Source organism: Rhopalosiphum padi, chromosome 2, assembly GCF_020882245.1.
Source record: "Rhopalosiphum padi isolate XX-2018 chromosome 2, ASM2088224v1, whole genome shotgun sequence".
In the NCBI taxonomy this organism is placed as follows: Eukaryota; Metazoa; Arthropoda; class Insecta; order Hemiptera; family Aphididae; genus Rhopalosiphum; species Rhopalosiphum padi.
Window position 1 is genome coordinate 66,841,091 of NC_083598.1, and position 15,718 is coordinate 66,856,808.

Sequence of the window (15,718 nt, forward strand, 5' to 3'; positions counted from 1 at the left end):
ATTATTATTATTATTATTGTGACATGAACCCCATGAATAGATTTTGAAACAATTGGTTGACAGAACAAATTTTTCTTAAACAATAAAGTGCCTAAACATGGTCGTAACAAAATAATATGCACATTTTGAATATAATATATTTTATTCAGTTAAAGAAAAATTGACTAAAACGAACTATCACGGACCCATGGTTATCTAACTATATAAACGAAATAAATCAGGGGGGGAACAACTATTTTGTGGAACAAAAGGTAGTGGATCATATCACATAACGGCTAAAACTATCTTAGCCATGATAAATTTCAAACAGCATGGACGACAATATTGTGATTGTGTATAATGGGTGTTGATTGGTTGGTAAATGTTTGTTTACAAAATTTAAGTCTTAACGGTCAAGAATCGAGATCCTATATTTCTATTGTCTCCTACGGAAACGTTCTCAATACACAGTGAAGACTGTATAGTGAATAACCTGTAAACACTACTTACGAGTCGTATGTCGGCTGTCGGTTAAGTTTTGAAATTTGATTGATATTTGGTGTTGAATATATGTAGAGTGAATTTGTGTACGTGTTAACTCATAACTGTAAATTGACTTAAATTCATAACAATTGTTATAACTATTACAAGTCATTTTTTATTCAATTCTATACGTATTTTGACTCCATTAATAGTAATTTAATTTTTTGCAAAATAACTATTGACAATGGCAGACCATCTTCTCCAGAAAAAAAATGTTTCAAATGAAAAACCAATTGAAGTTTTCGTCAGAGTGAGGTATAAATAACACAATATCATACTGTTTCTTCAATGTTTTTTTTAAATTATATAATAATATAAGGTATTTAGGTACGTTTAATAAAATCTGGAGGAATAATTTTATTTTAAATAACCATGCACTTTTCTCTTATTGAAAAACCAATTATAACAAATAATTTAAAATATAGATTGTAATAATACATACATTTTATTCCTCTCATTTACAGCCTACATTATGATATTAAATAGATACTGAAGTATGTAACTTTAAAATTAGTATGAAGCTTAATTTAAAAATTACTTTTTAAATGTTATTATAAAATTATAGAATAATCATTAATGTATAATTAATTTAAATTTATTTTTATATACAATTATACTTTTAACTCTATATAAAACCAGACACCGAGTGTCCTTTTATGTAATAGAAATCAGTAAATAATAAAAATAAAATTAGAAAAGTAGTTAAGGTTATATACCTAAAATATATTATATATAAGTTTTTTATAATTATAGTTTTTATATTGTTATGTGATAATAATAGTGGAGAAATATAGATGGAAATTAAAATTCTGAAAGATTCAATTCTTCATTAAATATAATTTCATCAAGTACTGCATTGGAGCCAAAGAGTTCCTTATTTGTTTAAAATACTAGTAACACAATATTAATATACTCAACATAAAATATTTAGTAATAGAATAATTATAATAATATTATTAACCTATCACAATTTTGTTCAATTAGTACATGTAAGATACATTTTAAATAATAATTTTATTTCATATTTTTAAAAGGCCTTTGAACGATGCAGAAAAAAGTAAAGGCTTATCTGTGGTAGATGTTTCATCTAACCATAAAGAAATTATTGTAACAGAAAAAACAGTTTTAGCTGATCGTCGTACTAAAACATTCCATTTCGATAAAGTTTTTGGGCAAAATTCAAAACAAGTATTTATTAATTTTTCATTATTTATTTACTAACTTATTTTAATTTTGATATTATTTCTGTTTAGGTTGATGTTTATAACGTTGTTGTATATCCATTAATTAAAGAAGTATTAGATGGATACAATTGTACAGTATTTGCATATGGACAAACTGGAACAGGGAAGACTTTTACCATGGAAGGGGATAGGCTAAATGGACAATCGTCAGTATCTTGGAATAAGGTATATTATGGATTAATTTTATAAACATTCATATTAGACAAACATAAATAAAATAAGTTATATTTTTTGTTAAGAGTATGTGATTTAGATGTGTGTTGTCTTTATCTTATTATATGTAAATATGAATCCATGTACAAGATGCTTGCTACAGTTTATTTGTTATTAATATTAGAAAAAATTTACATATCAAATTTGAATAGATTATCAGCTCGTGTGAAGATTTTTTACATATTTTAATTGTATAAGTTGTTAGTACTTGAATAATTCATATCTCTTTTTAAAATAAACATTTAAACAAACCTCTGCTTGTATAAAATGTATATTCTCTTACACAAATTTGATAATAATATGTAAATTTGCTTTAATATTAACCATAAACAAATTGTATATAGTAAAAATCTGGTACATAAATTAGTTATGTTAAATGTGTGCAGAACAGGTGCAAAACTTCCTTAACACATTAACTGCCTTGTAACCATGTATCATACTATATATTAGTACGCCAAACATTTTCCTATGTTATAATATTATTTTTGAAACAATATTTTAATGTTTATAGTTGTAGTATGTTTATTAAATCAAATTAATTTTAATTATTCTTGCTATGTCACTGCACTTTTTTAGTACATTATTGTAGTGCTATATAGAAGTTAATAATTTAAAACAATTAAAACCATATCTATTTAGAGTCATGTGGCATGATATTAATAATTTACTATGAGCGCCAGCGTCAAATAGTGGTTAATACAAATATTATATAACATAATAGCTATTTATTCAAATATTTATATTGTTAATGTTTGGGTTCAATGTTATGATAGTTCTCATTTTTACCAAAAATTGTTAAATTATTAACAATTTTCTTATTTAACTTATTTCAGGACCCAATTTCAGGAATTATTCCACGAGCTCTAAGTCATATGTTTGATGAACTTAGACTCTTACAAGTTGAACATACTGTTAGAGCGTCATTTTTAGAACTTTATAATGAAGAAATTTTTGATCTTCTTTCTTGTTCAGAAGAACCCACTCATAAATCTCTTAGGTAAACAAAAAACCAACTATTTTAATATCAATTTTAAATTGTAAAAATGTATACAATTATGTATAATATATAATGGACTTATTTTTAATACAGGATTTTTGAAGAAAAAAAAGGTTCAGTAATTGTACGTGGTTTAGAAGAAGTTATTGTTAGTAATAAAAATGAAGTTTATAAATTACTTGAAAAGGGATCAAAAAGACGTCAAACAGCTGCTACATTAATGAATGCTCAATCTAGGTAAAATAATATAATATATAACTTATCTTTATACTTTTTCACTGTGCAACTTTACTATGCTTATGGTTATGTTTATGTTCAGTCGTTCACATACAATATTTACCATAACTGTTCATATAAAAGAGTCAACTATTGAGAATGAAGATATTGTTAGAGTTGGCAAGTTAAATCTTGTAGACTTGGCTGGTAGTGAAAATATTGGACGCTCTGGTGCAATTGATAGACGTGCTTGTGAAGCTGGCAATATCAATAAATCTTTACTTACACTTGGTCGTTGTATAACATCACTTGTGGAACAAACTCCTCATGTTCCATACAGGTAAACAAATGAAATTTAATGTTAATGATAATAAATTGCAATTTTAATTATATTATTTTGTAGAGAATCAAAACTTACTCGTTTGTTGCAAGATTCTTTAGGAGGTAAAACTAAGACCTCTATTATTGCTACTATATCACCATCACATTGTAATTTGGAAGAAACTATGAGCACTTTAGATTATGCTTCTAGGGCTAAGAGCATAAAAAATAAGCCAGAAGTAAATCAGAAGTTTACAAAAAAAGCATTAATCCGAGTATGTATATAATTGTTTTTTATAAATTATAATATTTAACATGTTAATTGAGTTAATTCAAATAATTATTTTAGGAATATACTGATGAAATAGAAAAACTTAAACGAGATTTAGTTGCAACTAGAGATAAAAATGGTGTTTATGTAGCTGAAGAAAATTACAACGATATGGTATTAAGATTAGAAAAAAATGAAGCAGACATCTGTGAAAAAATTGCTACAATTCGAGCTGTAAATGAAGAATTAAATAAAAAAGAAGTATGTTTCTGAATTGTAATTTTATTCTGATACAAAATTTAAAGTTTCAATACATTTTAAATAATATATTAATTCTTTATTTTAAGGAAATTATGAGAGAATTAAAAGTTGATTTAATTCGAACAATGGATGAACGTGACAGAAGAGACAGTCTTATTGTTAAACTCGACAAAGAAGCTACAAACTTAAGGTCCTTAGCTGAAATTTATGAAAATGACATGAAATTACTTCATGATAAAATAGATCGCACAATGTATGTTTAATTTCTTATTTAATGTAAATTTATCCTTGACATTTATAATTTTAATATATTCAAAATTATCTAGTGATGTGGAAAAAACAAACGAATCTGCCATTGAGAAGTTAAGGAATCGAGTAATGGAAACAAATACTTCATTTTCAAATACATTATCGTTATTTGAAATTAAAAATAGAGAATATTTGGATACACAAGAAAAACTCAGTGGTAACATTCTTTTTATTGTTAAAATATTTATATATGTCTATATTATTAGACATATTATTGTTTATTCCTTTCTAAACTATTTATTCTAGATGACATGCTTGATCAAAATACATCAATCAAAAATAATCTACAAGTAGTTATGAATAAGATGAATGATGATAATGATGCTACTATGAATATTTTCACTATTATGAAGAAAAAGGTAATTTTTTGAAAATTCTATTTCATAAAAAATGTATTTTAACTATTTTTATTTTTAGGTAATGGATTTATTGAATCATGGAGAAAATGGAAAAAATGAATTGAATCAAACAATACAAAACTTGCTAAAGGAAATAGAACTTTTGGAAGTTAATATAATAGAGAAATCAGAAACAATAATTAATGTTACTACATCTATGGATTTATATCATAATGCAATTTCAAATCACATTAATGAGGTATTTTATGATAATCTATTCTCTTATTTTTAAATAATATTTTTGCTTTAAAGTATAAAGAATTGATTATTCGTTCAATTGAGAGAACTAAAAAGTTATTGGTTTTAATTTTTTTTGTTTCTGGTTACTTAATTGTTTGAATAAATCTCCAAACCTTATCTTAAATTAATAAAACTCAATTTTATTTTATTTTATAGAAAATTATTTAGTTTAATACTATAAATAATAAATATATTACTAAAAATATTAATATTCTAGACAAAATCTTACAATAAAAATATAAATGAAGTGCTGAATGAAATTAAATACCGTTTGACTACTCAAGAAGCTTTTAATAAATCTATCGAAAATCTCTATGTTAACCGTTTGAAAAAATGCTACGAATCAATGGATATGGAAAAACAAGAAACTTTAAAAGTAAAATTGTTATACTCATTAAAATATTAAATACATAAACAATAAAAAAATAAATTTTCTATTTTTAGAAAATCCAAAAGATCAAGGACAATTATCTTAACTATAGCTTACAATTTCAACAATTCAATACTCAATTCTTAGAAAATATTCAACATGCTGAAGAGACAAAAGTGTATGATGAAATACATTCAGAATTTAATACTCAAAATAATGAAATATCAGAAATGTTTACAAACCAAGATAAAGGAATAAAAGATTTGATGCCATGTCTACTAACATTAGAAAGAATACATTTACAAAATTCTAATTTAATTCAACCGATTGAGCACAATATAAATGAGGTAAGTTAAAGTATTCATCTATTAATAAATTTCATTTTTTGAATCATAGATAGTTTGTTTTTACTATATTGTGAAATATTTTGTTTCTTTGAAGGGCCGTTTAACAATGAATACCATAACTGATGGAGCTCAATTAAAAAAATTATCAGAGAAATGCAGTAATAACAAAGATGAACTTACAAAAATTTCAACTGTAATGAATAAAGAATTAAGTCATTTGACTCAAGGAATAAAAACTAATGTAGAAACTGCCAATGATGATGTTTTGGTAATAAACTTAAATATTTTACTCTTAAAGTAAACAAATTTTAATTTAAAATTATAATTATTCAGAAAATAACAAACAATGTGTCCGAAACACTTCTTGATGCTAAAAAAATTATGGATGATTTTGGAAATATTTCAAAAGAATATCACACAAATTTTTCAGTAATCAAAGAAAAACAGAATGATTGTTTAGGTACAGGCAGCTTATGTGTTAAAGAAGAATTCTTCCGACAAGAAACAAATATAAACATGTTTTTGAATGAATCAAAACAATGCACACCATTAGGTATGATTGTCAAATGAAAATTAAATATATTTATTACAATTACGTTTTTAATAATTTATTATAGGAAGTACCCCAAAAAGAAAACAATTTGACACTCCAGATTTTGTTAATACAACATTAAGACGTGACATTATTCAAAATTATTTAGTTGATTATAATGAATCAGTAATGAATTCTATACCTTCATCTGTAAATTCTAGCACACAATCCTTAAATGGATCTGAATCCAATTTACCATCTAAAGAAAATAGTCCTAAAGCCTTAAAGGTAAACATTTCATAATAAAATCAATATAATTAATAACTTTTTATGATTGTTTTAGATACATAAACAAATTTTACATTTTATGTTACCTTTATATTTCAGAAACATGAGAAGAAAAGAGAAAACCAAAAATTCAGAAAAACGAACAAAATATTGTCAGAACGAAATTAAATTTTGACTAGTTTTTTAGGTAAATTATTTTTCTTGATATAATATTTGATATTACATTTCAACAATGAAGATTAAATTTTAAATTACATTTTTATAATTTAGTGTTATATATTTTTTTTTTTATATATAAATGCTGCTTTTGCATTTTATTTGGAATACAATTATGATTTTTTTTTTCACAAATTTTCTTATTATACTTTTTGTTAAAAAAAATTATACTTATATTATTTAAAATAATGTATACTTTTTTGTCATTGTGTAATGTGTACAAAACTTGGTTTGTTGCTATATTTATTTGTGTAATATGAAGATAAAAATGTATTTTTTAAATTCTTTTTAGTTTACTGAAATATTTTTTTTTTTACAAGAATTTTTGTATTCATAAAAACAAGAATTAAAAAGTGTTTAATTATTTGTTAACTTTTTGTTTTGTTTTTCATAAGTACCTGACAACTTTAATTTGTACAATACATATTAATTGCAATACAATTATTTAATATATCAGTAATGATATTGTGATGGTAATTCTCAGGTGTATCTTCTAATATGAGATTATTAGTTTACTATTATATCCCAATTTCCTAATTATTGTGGTGATTATTTTATTAAATAATTATACAATTTCTGAAATCTTACTGTTAGTAATATGTTATAAAAACTCATTTAAATGTTTTCCTACAAAGAAATAGTATAAATATATTACTGTATAATACTACTATTTAGATGAGTATAAGGGGCTTTGCTGTATTTTATTAGACATTCTTCAGAGATTACATAATGAGTTAAATCAGTATCTCAATAGTATAGTTAGATCACAAATTTATCAATATTGCTAATTAACTATAAATATATCATTTTTATATCTATATGTTGATATAAATGTATTTCCAATACATTATTTAAAGAAAGTAAGGACTGCCATTTTTATGCTTATTTGTAATATTGATTATTAAAATATTAATAGTTTATGACATTTTTGAAAATAATTAATTTCACATAATTACAATTTCTTATTTTTATATATATGATATTAATCTAATTAAATAAAAGCTCAACATTTATTTTCATATGGTAGTAGGAGCTTAATTTTTGTTGAACTATCATCTTGAGAGTTGTTCGATATTTTGTTTTTAACACGCAACCCCTAAGCCAAAACAATAGTTCAGTTGCGACAAATGCCACACTGCGTGAGATGGATAATTTGCTCTGCAAAGACCCGATTTGTTAAAATAACCGTAAGGAAAAAAAAGGAAAATCCAACGTTCACACTTCACCCGTTCACCCAGATTTTCGTAAATACGCGCGTCCGAGTCCCGAGCCAATTACGTTTGGGAAACCCTTGACGAAAACACGCCCATCAGAAGTAAAATAATATAAAATAAACCGTCCACAACATTGACAACAACACAATGTTGGTGCCCTAGTACTCGGTAGTGCGAAATTTTAGCGATTGGGAGTTATCTGATATTTCTTTGTTGTTTTTATTTAATTCTGTGGTACGATTAATTAATTTCGAAAACCGTCAAATGGAAACCGACGCGCACATGATGTCACAGCAGTATGCACAAGCTCCTCAACCAACACAAATACAACACCCACCAGCTCCTCAACCAAGTACGTTCTACTACCTACAATTGGTTAAGTCCGTTCTGTCCGAAGTAATCATCAACGTTTACGACTTTGGTCTTCGACTTGATAGCCTACTTATGTACCTATACAGGCATACAGCGGTCTGGGGGACGCGATCGTTGATCATTACGTGCACAGTAGCGGGGTGGGGACTTCAAGCGTACGAACTATCGTCTGTCCGTCCGTCTTGGTCTGAAAATATCGCAGACAAACGGGACTCAGGGTTTGTGGTCTGTCGGAATCAATCATGGGTCAAAATATTTACGAATTGATATAAAATACCTAACCTATAAAAATTTTTAATCCTATTTACATTTGCGAAAGAATAACAATATTAAAAATATATATTTATCTCTATAAATTATAATAATAAATATCAAGTCCCTTGCGGAGTTATCCGATTGCAGTTCGCAGACCAACTGTGACAAAATGTCGCAGCTCGCGTAACGTTTTGTCGTTTCGATTTTCATTTTTCTATTTGTAAGCTTAATAATCGTTAACAACATTTCATGAGGAATGTTTTTTATGAATTCACTATTCAACTGTGGTACACCTCGGAGTAGTATTTGTTTCATCTTAGTACCTAGTTTATTTTCTTGATTTAAGCCAGAGAAATGCAACAAACCAGTGCACCGACATCAGCTGATGCCTGTTTGAGCATAGTACACAGTTTGATGTGTCATCGACAGGGATGGGAAAGTGAAGGATTCGCCAAACGGGCCATTGAATCACTGGTTAAAAAGTTAAAGGTAAATACTTAACAGACAATTAAAATTAAGTTTTTATCTTACTTGAGTTAATGTAATTTGAAAATTTTAGTAGATAAAATCTTAACTTAACATTTTATTTTAATATTCATTTAATGTATTCCTTATAATTGTATAATATTTAAGTAATTGATGTTTACTTTTACGTATTACTTAGGAAAAAAGAGATGAATTAGATAGTCTTATTCTTGCAATAACCACAAATGGCTCACATCCAAGTAAATGTGTTACAATTCAAAGAACATTAGACGGACGGTTACAGGTGAGTGATTATATTAGTTTACTCATAAAGTCATAAACATTGTACTAATACATTTTATTGAATATATAATCTTTATTTTCAAAGCCAAATGTACTTGGTATTGCAAATTATTATTATTATTTAAGAAATTTAATATCACAATCATTAATTTAGCACTTATTAAATAAATAGTAATTATTATTTATAATTCAAATTTTATTTAATTATAGGTAGCTGGACGTAAAGGTTTTCCACATGTTATATATGCAAGAATTTGGCGATGGCCAGATTTACATAAAAATGAACTCAAACACTTAAAGTACTGTCAATATGCTTTTGACTTAAAATGTGATTCTGTATGTGTTAATCCATATCATTATGAACGGGTTGTATCACCAGGCATAGGTAAAAATTAATTGTTTAATTTTAATATTATGATTATTAAGTCTAGTAACTGTTTAGATTTAAGTGGTCTAACGCTACAAAGTGGTACATCTACTAATGGTTCTGGCCGAATAATTGGCCTAAGAGATGAGTATACAGCTGGTGGGGGGGGGAATGTCTCCTTCGCCACCTGGTTCTAGTCAAGTTAGCAGTTCCAATATGGACAGTGATGTATCTGGAAATAGTCCAGCTGTGACCGTACAACATCACTTACCACCTTTATACCACCAACAAAATCCAGCCACTGATGTATCTCAACAATCAACTGTCCCTCAAGCTGCTGGTAAGAATTAACTTTGAAAATATATTTAAATTCATGAAATAATAATTGCATGATATTGATGGTTAATATTTTTATATTACCAAATATTTAGTATTGACTCGAATTATTTTATAGTTTTGCATGTGTAGTTATTAGTAGAACATAATTATTTGTAGGAGATATTGGTATGTTTCGGCCTACACTACAGCAGCAACAACGTCCTAGTCATCAAATTGGTATAAATTCTCAAGTACAGGTTAAGACTGAATCATGTAACAATTGGATGCCGGGTACACCATCACATATACCCCCCAATAGTAAGTTTACTTGGGTTCTGAAATACACTAATATAATAATAAATTAAATTAAATCATCCTGTTATTTATTTAATATTATATTTATATCAAGGTATAATTTTGATCATCTTTCAAATATTAATTTTAAAATTGTTTATTTATCATTCAATTTATTCCTGAGTTAACCAACTATTATATAATTTTCATTGATTTAGTTTTCTACATTTAATTTGTTTAGTTATGCTTTATGATAAGTGTCATCGCTCAATTTAGATTTTAAAAAATTAATATCGTTTATCACATTTTCTGTAAGATATTGAGTATAAAAAGTCAGCCAAATTAAATCAAAATGTATATTTTATTTGTTTACATTATTTATCCTGTTGAATGTCTTGTGTTATTATTTGTTTTATTTGTCTTTGTAGTTAATAATAGGTAAATATTATTTAAACCTAGTCAAAGTATACCATAAAGCTTTTGAATATACATATTTATACTATATAGAAAATATATTATTATTAAGCTACTTATTAGTTTGCCTAACACTTTTGAACCTAGTAAAGGGTAGATAAATCATTTTTGCTAATTTTATGAATAAGTACTAGTTAATCACTTTTTTTGTTATAGGACCACCGAACATGCCATTACAAAATCCCAGTATGTTCCCGGGACAAGAAGAAGAAAACTTATGTAAATACATATATTACTATATTCTGTTCTGAATAAGTTTGGAAAAACACACGCTACCGCCTCCCAGTCGAAATGCTGTGGTGGGTCAGCAAGTAATGTTACTCATTGTTGGTACAGGGCGCATGACTGCATCTGTGTGAACTACTATGTGGTTTCATCCTCATTTTTCCAAACTTATTTGGATTAAAGTGTATTTGATAAAACTATTTTTAATAAACTAAGTAATATTTTTTATGTAAAATTCAGTACCTAGTCAAACAATGACACCTCATGATTATCAAGGACCTACTGCCACAATGCCTGGTACAACAACAGGTAATCGACCAGTACAAAGCACACTTACTTATACACATTCAATGCAACCACCACACCCAACATTTTGTGAGTATAATATTTAATATCCATCCTTCTAAAGTTTTATATTATATTTAAATATATCTTAAATGTAATTATATTGTTATTCTAGGGGGAGTGTCTGAAATGGGATTGAGTGGCTTATTATCATCCCAGCCAGCTCCTGAATATTGGTGTTCAATTGCTTACTTTGAATTAGATACTCAAGTTGGAGAAACATTTAAGGTTACATCCACTTGCCCTCATGTCACAGTTGATGGTTATGTTGATCCCTCTGGAAGTAATAGATTTTGTTTGGGAGCCCTTAGTAATGTTCACAGAACAGAACAAAGTGAAAAAGCTAGGTAAAAATAATTAACAATATTAGTTATCTTATAAACTATAAAATATAAGCTTGTGATTTACCATATCAATTGATTTTAATCTTATTAATAAATAATGTATTTTAAAGGTTACATATTGGGAAAGGTATTCAACTAGACCTGATTGGAGAAGGAGATGTTTGGTTGAAATGTCAGAGTGATCATTCAGTTTTTGTACAGTCATATTATTTAGATAGAGAAGCTGGACGAGCACCAGGAGATGCAGTCCATAAAATTTATCCTCATGCATACATTAAAGTATATATTTTCATAACATATATTATAAATAATTTTGTTTTTTTTGTTAATATAATACGTTTTAAATTATTTAGGTTTTTGATCTAAGACAGTGTTATAGGCAAATGCACCAACAAGCCGAAACCGCTCAAAATGCAGCTGCTGCACAAGCAGCTGCAGTCGCAGGACATTTAGCAGGACCTCATAGTGTAGGAGGTATTGCTCCAGCGATAAGTATGTTGTTGTGCTTTATGCTAATCATATTAACCACCTATCATATAATTTATAATTATATTTTAAAACTTTTGTTTAAGGCTTAAGTGCTGCAGCAGGTATTGGAGTAGATGATTTAAGAAGATTGTGTATATTAAGATTAAGTTTTGTAAAAGGTTGGGGTCCTGACTATCGACGAAGTAGCATTAAAGAGACTCCGTGCTGGATAGAAGTATGTAATTCAAAAATAATTAAATTTAGTTTAGTGTTTAAAAATAATAATATAACACAGGAGTGATTTTAGATCATTTATTTTTTAAGATAAGAGGGGGGGGGTGTCATAATAAGTAATTATAATCAACAACCACATACACATATCATCCTTTTTTTTTTGGTTAGACACTACATAAAAATCAATATTAATTTTCTTTCATTTTATCTATTTAAAAATAATCTAATAGAATTTGTAAACATTTTAAAACTTTTAATCAACAAAATTAATAATACAAATTAAATTGATTTTAACTAGTCTTCCAACTCCATCTTTCTATGTTTTTGTCTAGAAAATGAGTCAACAATTAGATGAATGTTAATTGATTTTTGTTTTTCTATGTTCAATACAGCTAAACTATTTAATTGTAATTTTTAATCAAAGTTAAAGTTGATAGATAGAAGATAGTTCAGTTGTTGCTATTGAAATAGGAACAGTGGTGAAATTGTATAATAATATTTTAATATTTGGAAAAAAATCACCAGAGTTATAATGCTTTAACAGAATTTTGTATTTTTCTATAAATATATTTCTGCAGATAATTCTAATTCTGAGTTAGAAACATCTTAATTATAAAATTTTACTTATCTAATATATTTTTAGTATTATAAAAAATAATGTACGCCGATCATGTTCAGATCTTCTAGTGAAATAATTTAAACAAACCTGTTACTGAATACTTGAGTTCAAGTATCATGTGCTCTAAAATTGTAAATTCATTACAATTTTAAACCATATCATTAGATCATAAACTATTCTATTATTTCTTTGAGTTTATTTTGCATGAAGAAGAGAAATTTTTAAATTTTTTCCAAACATTTTTTTCCCCTTTTTGTGTTTATCATTATTTTGTTCTATTGTACTCTATATAATATATAATATTACATAGTTTTTTTTTTTTTAGATTACTGAAATTAATTAATTTTATTGGTTATTTTTTAATCTTTTTCTTTCACGCATGATGAATCTATCCATAGATAGATAGATACTACACATTCTAGTATTCTACACTTTATCTCAATTTCCAATATTTTGTTACTTACGTAATTTCTAATAAGTGGTTCAATTATTATCAAAGACAAAAATAATGGTAAATGTTATTATTTCTCACAAAAAAATTTAAAAAAACACACAGCGCAAGGGACCTGCTAAGCACCTAAGCACCCTCTCCTCTAGATCTGTCCCTGACAACACAACTCTAATTTGTATTTACAATTATTTTAAGGTTCATTTACATCGAGCATTACAACTTTTGGATGAAGTGTTACACTCAATGCAAATAGATGGCCCATCAAGAGCTTGATTTCAACTAGAAACTCAAAATGTTCAAACGTAGTAACTAATATGTTATGTTTAAGAAAAAATGGTTACTTGTTGTTTTGTAAAAAGAACAATGTTGATTTTACTAGATTTTTCATGTTGTGTTTATCCAACATAACGTGTTTTACTAAGGGCCTTGGTAAAAATTATTTAGTTTTTCCTGTATACATTTATTTTGTTTATTTTTTTTTACACAAAAACTGTTAATAATCAAACAGGTCCTAAACATTTTTAAATTTTATATATATTAAAGGTTACGAAAATCATCTACCTTAAGTGTAAAGTAACAGGTTTCCATCATTATGAGTTATTACTATATATTTTTTACCTATAACTTGATTTTGAACCATTGTTTTTATTTTATTATTTATTTTTTTTTCTAAAAAGCAAATATAAAGATATTTTATACTTGCATTTAAATACTCCATCCTATGTTGCTTGTTACATTTATAGAAACCAATATTTTTTTTATTTATACATTTTGACGATTTAGAAAGTTAAACCAATTTAAAAAGAATCATTTTTAGATTTATTATTTGGAAATATTTCTTTACCCCCAAAATAAAATGTTTTTGCTCTTTATAGAGCTGACATCATTTTATTATTTAACCTCATTTCTCAACTACCTCAAACTCCTTTATTATACATATAAATTATAAATACATAGTATAGATGTAAAGTATACTCCATTCACGTTTAGAAGTGACTCAGGTGGCCGACTTCTGCACATTGGCATGGTATTGTTTTGTATTTATATTACTAGTGATTGATTAAGGAGGGAAAACAATTATGTGTATGACCTATGTGCCACAGACAAAAACTGGTCACCGCCCTGGGTCGCTTCTAAACATGAATGGAATATAGTTACTGCCAATTGTGCCCCATTAATATAGAGTAAGACTAACAGTCTATATTCTGTTTTTATATACGTATATATATATATATATATAAATGTACTTATTTATATTTTAAAATATCTGTATTTATTATCATTCACAATTAAGAAAGAAAATTGAAACTAATGTATGTTATAAGAAGTGAATTGTTTTTTATTTAATAACAAGTGTTCAAACATTTAAATGTTAATATTATTCTCTTTATAATTATAAAAAACATACTGTGTATAGTTTATTGTGTACTTATTATAATTATTTTATTGTACACTTAAAATAATGTAAAAGTTGAATATTTTTAAATTTTTTTTTTTTACTGACGGTTACCAAAACATTTATTTCTGCAGAAAATTATTTTTCAATATGTTAATGTAAAATGTTTTTATATTAATGCGGATGTCTATTTTTATTGTTTTTGCACTTTTTATTTTACAATTTTGTTAAGCTCTACAATAGATAATTGATAATATATATTATATAAATATGCATAAAATCTGTATTCAAAAGTATACTTTTTATATATTAATGTGATAATTGGTATTATTTTCATTAACAATCCAATATATAAAAAGAAAAATAATGTAGTATAGATTATTTAGAATGAAGATTCATAATAAAAATAATTTTATAATATAATATTGTCTATTTTATGCATCTCATCATTATCATTATATTTTTTATTTCATTAATTTAGTAGTAAATGATACACCAAGATAGCAAGATACAACATAATATTAATTATTAATATATTATCAGTTGGCTGCGAAGAGTTCTTGCCAATAACTAAAAAATTTCAGTTTATCCTTCTCCTTTTTTTATTTGTTCAATTTTGTAGGTGATACTATTCCCATACATTATATTGTAAAATATTTGAGTAAATATTATTAGTTATACATATTTTAAATATTTTTTTTTAATCCATACAATTTGTATTTTCAATTCAATCATGTAGAAAAAAAAAATGGGAAATGGATGTGTGATTTGAGTTAGAAAATGTAACCTATTTTTCTATTCTAAAATATAAAATAAAAATTTTCTAGAA

General features: G+C 26.1%; 2 protein-coding genes across 2 annotated transcripts; both read left to right on the plus strand.

Moving 5' to 3' along the window:
* The first annotated feature begins 419 nt into the window (after positions 1-419).
* LOC132921477 (kinesin-like protein KIF11-B) lies at positions 420-7,117 on the plus strand. Its single transcript, XM_060984517.1, has 18 exons — positions 420-777; positions 1,557-1,710; positions 1,776-1,931; positions 2,813-2,976; positions 3,070-3,213; positions 3,296-3,532; positions 3,596-3,788; positions 3,863-4,045; positions 4,132-4,298; positions 4,372-4,511; positions 4,601-4,713; positions 4,772-4,951; positions 5,210-5,368; positions 5,437-5,709; positions 5,804-5,977; positions 6,043-6,262; positions 6,327-6,529; positions 6,629-7,117. The coding sequence occupies exons 1-18, from the start codon at positions 707-709 to the stop codon at positions 6,695-6,697; spliced, it is 3,000 nt and encodes a 999-aa protein (XP_060840500.1). The 5' UTR covers positions 420-706; the 3' UTR covers positions 6,698-7,117.
* Positions 7,118-8,089: 972 nt separating this feature from the next.
* On the plus strand, positions 8,090-15,718 carry LOC132920971 (mothers against decapentaplegic homolog 4-like). Its single transcript, XM_060983739.1, is given in 14 exon segments — positions 8,090-8,311; positions 8,933-9,075; positions 9,251-9,355; positions 9,565-9,739; positions 9,797-9,882; positions 9,884-10,061; positions 10,217-10,357; positions 10,964-11,026; positions 11,273-11,407; positions 11,493-11,724; positions 11,832-12,000; positions 12,075-12,213; positions 12,294-12,424; positions 13,689-15,718. Coding segments are annotated over 14 exon segments (1,863 nt in total). The 5' UTR covers positions 8,090-8,223; the 3' UTR covers positions 13,767-15,718.

Bases quoted from the DNA above. Each gene is read 5' to 3' on its own strand.
- LOC132921477 (XM_060984517.1), top strand. From the start codon at position 707: ATGGCAGACCATCTTCTCCAGAAAAAAAATGTTTCAAATGAAAAACCA. The intron at 3,214-3,295 runs GTAAAATAATAT...GTTTATGTTCAG, and splicing joins TTAATGAATGCTCAATCTAG to TCGTTCACATACAATATTTA. The intron at 4,952-5,209 runs GTATTTTATGAT...TTAATATTCTAG, and splicing joins TTTCAAATCACATTAATGAG to ACAAAATCTTACAATAAAAA.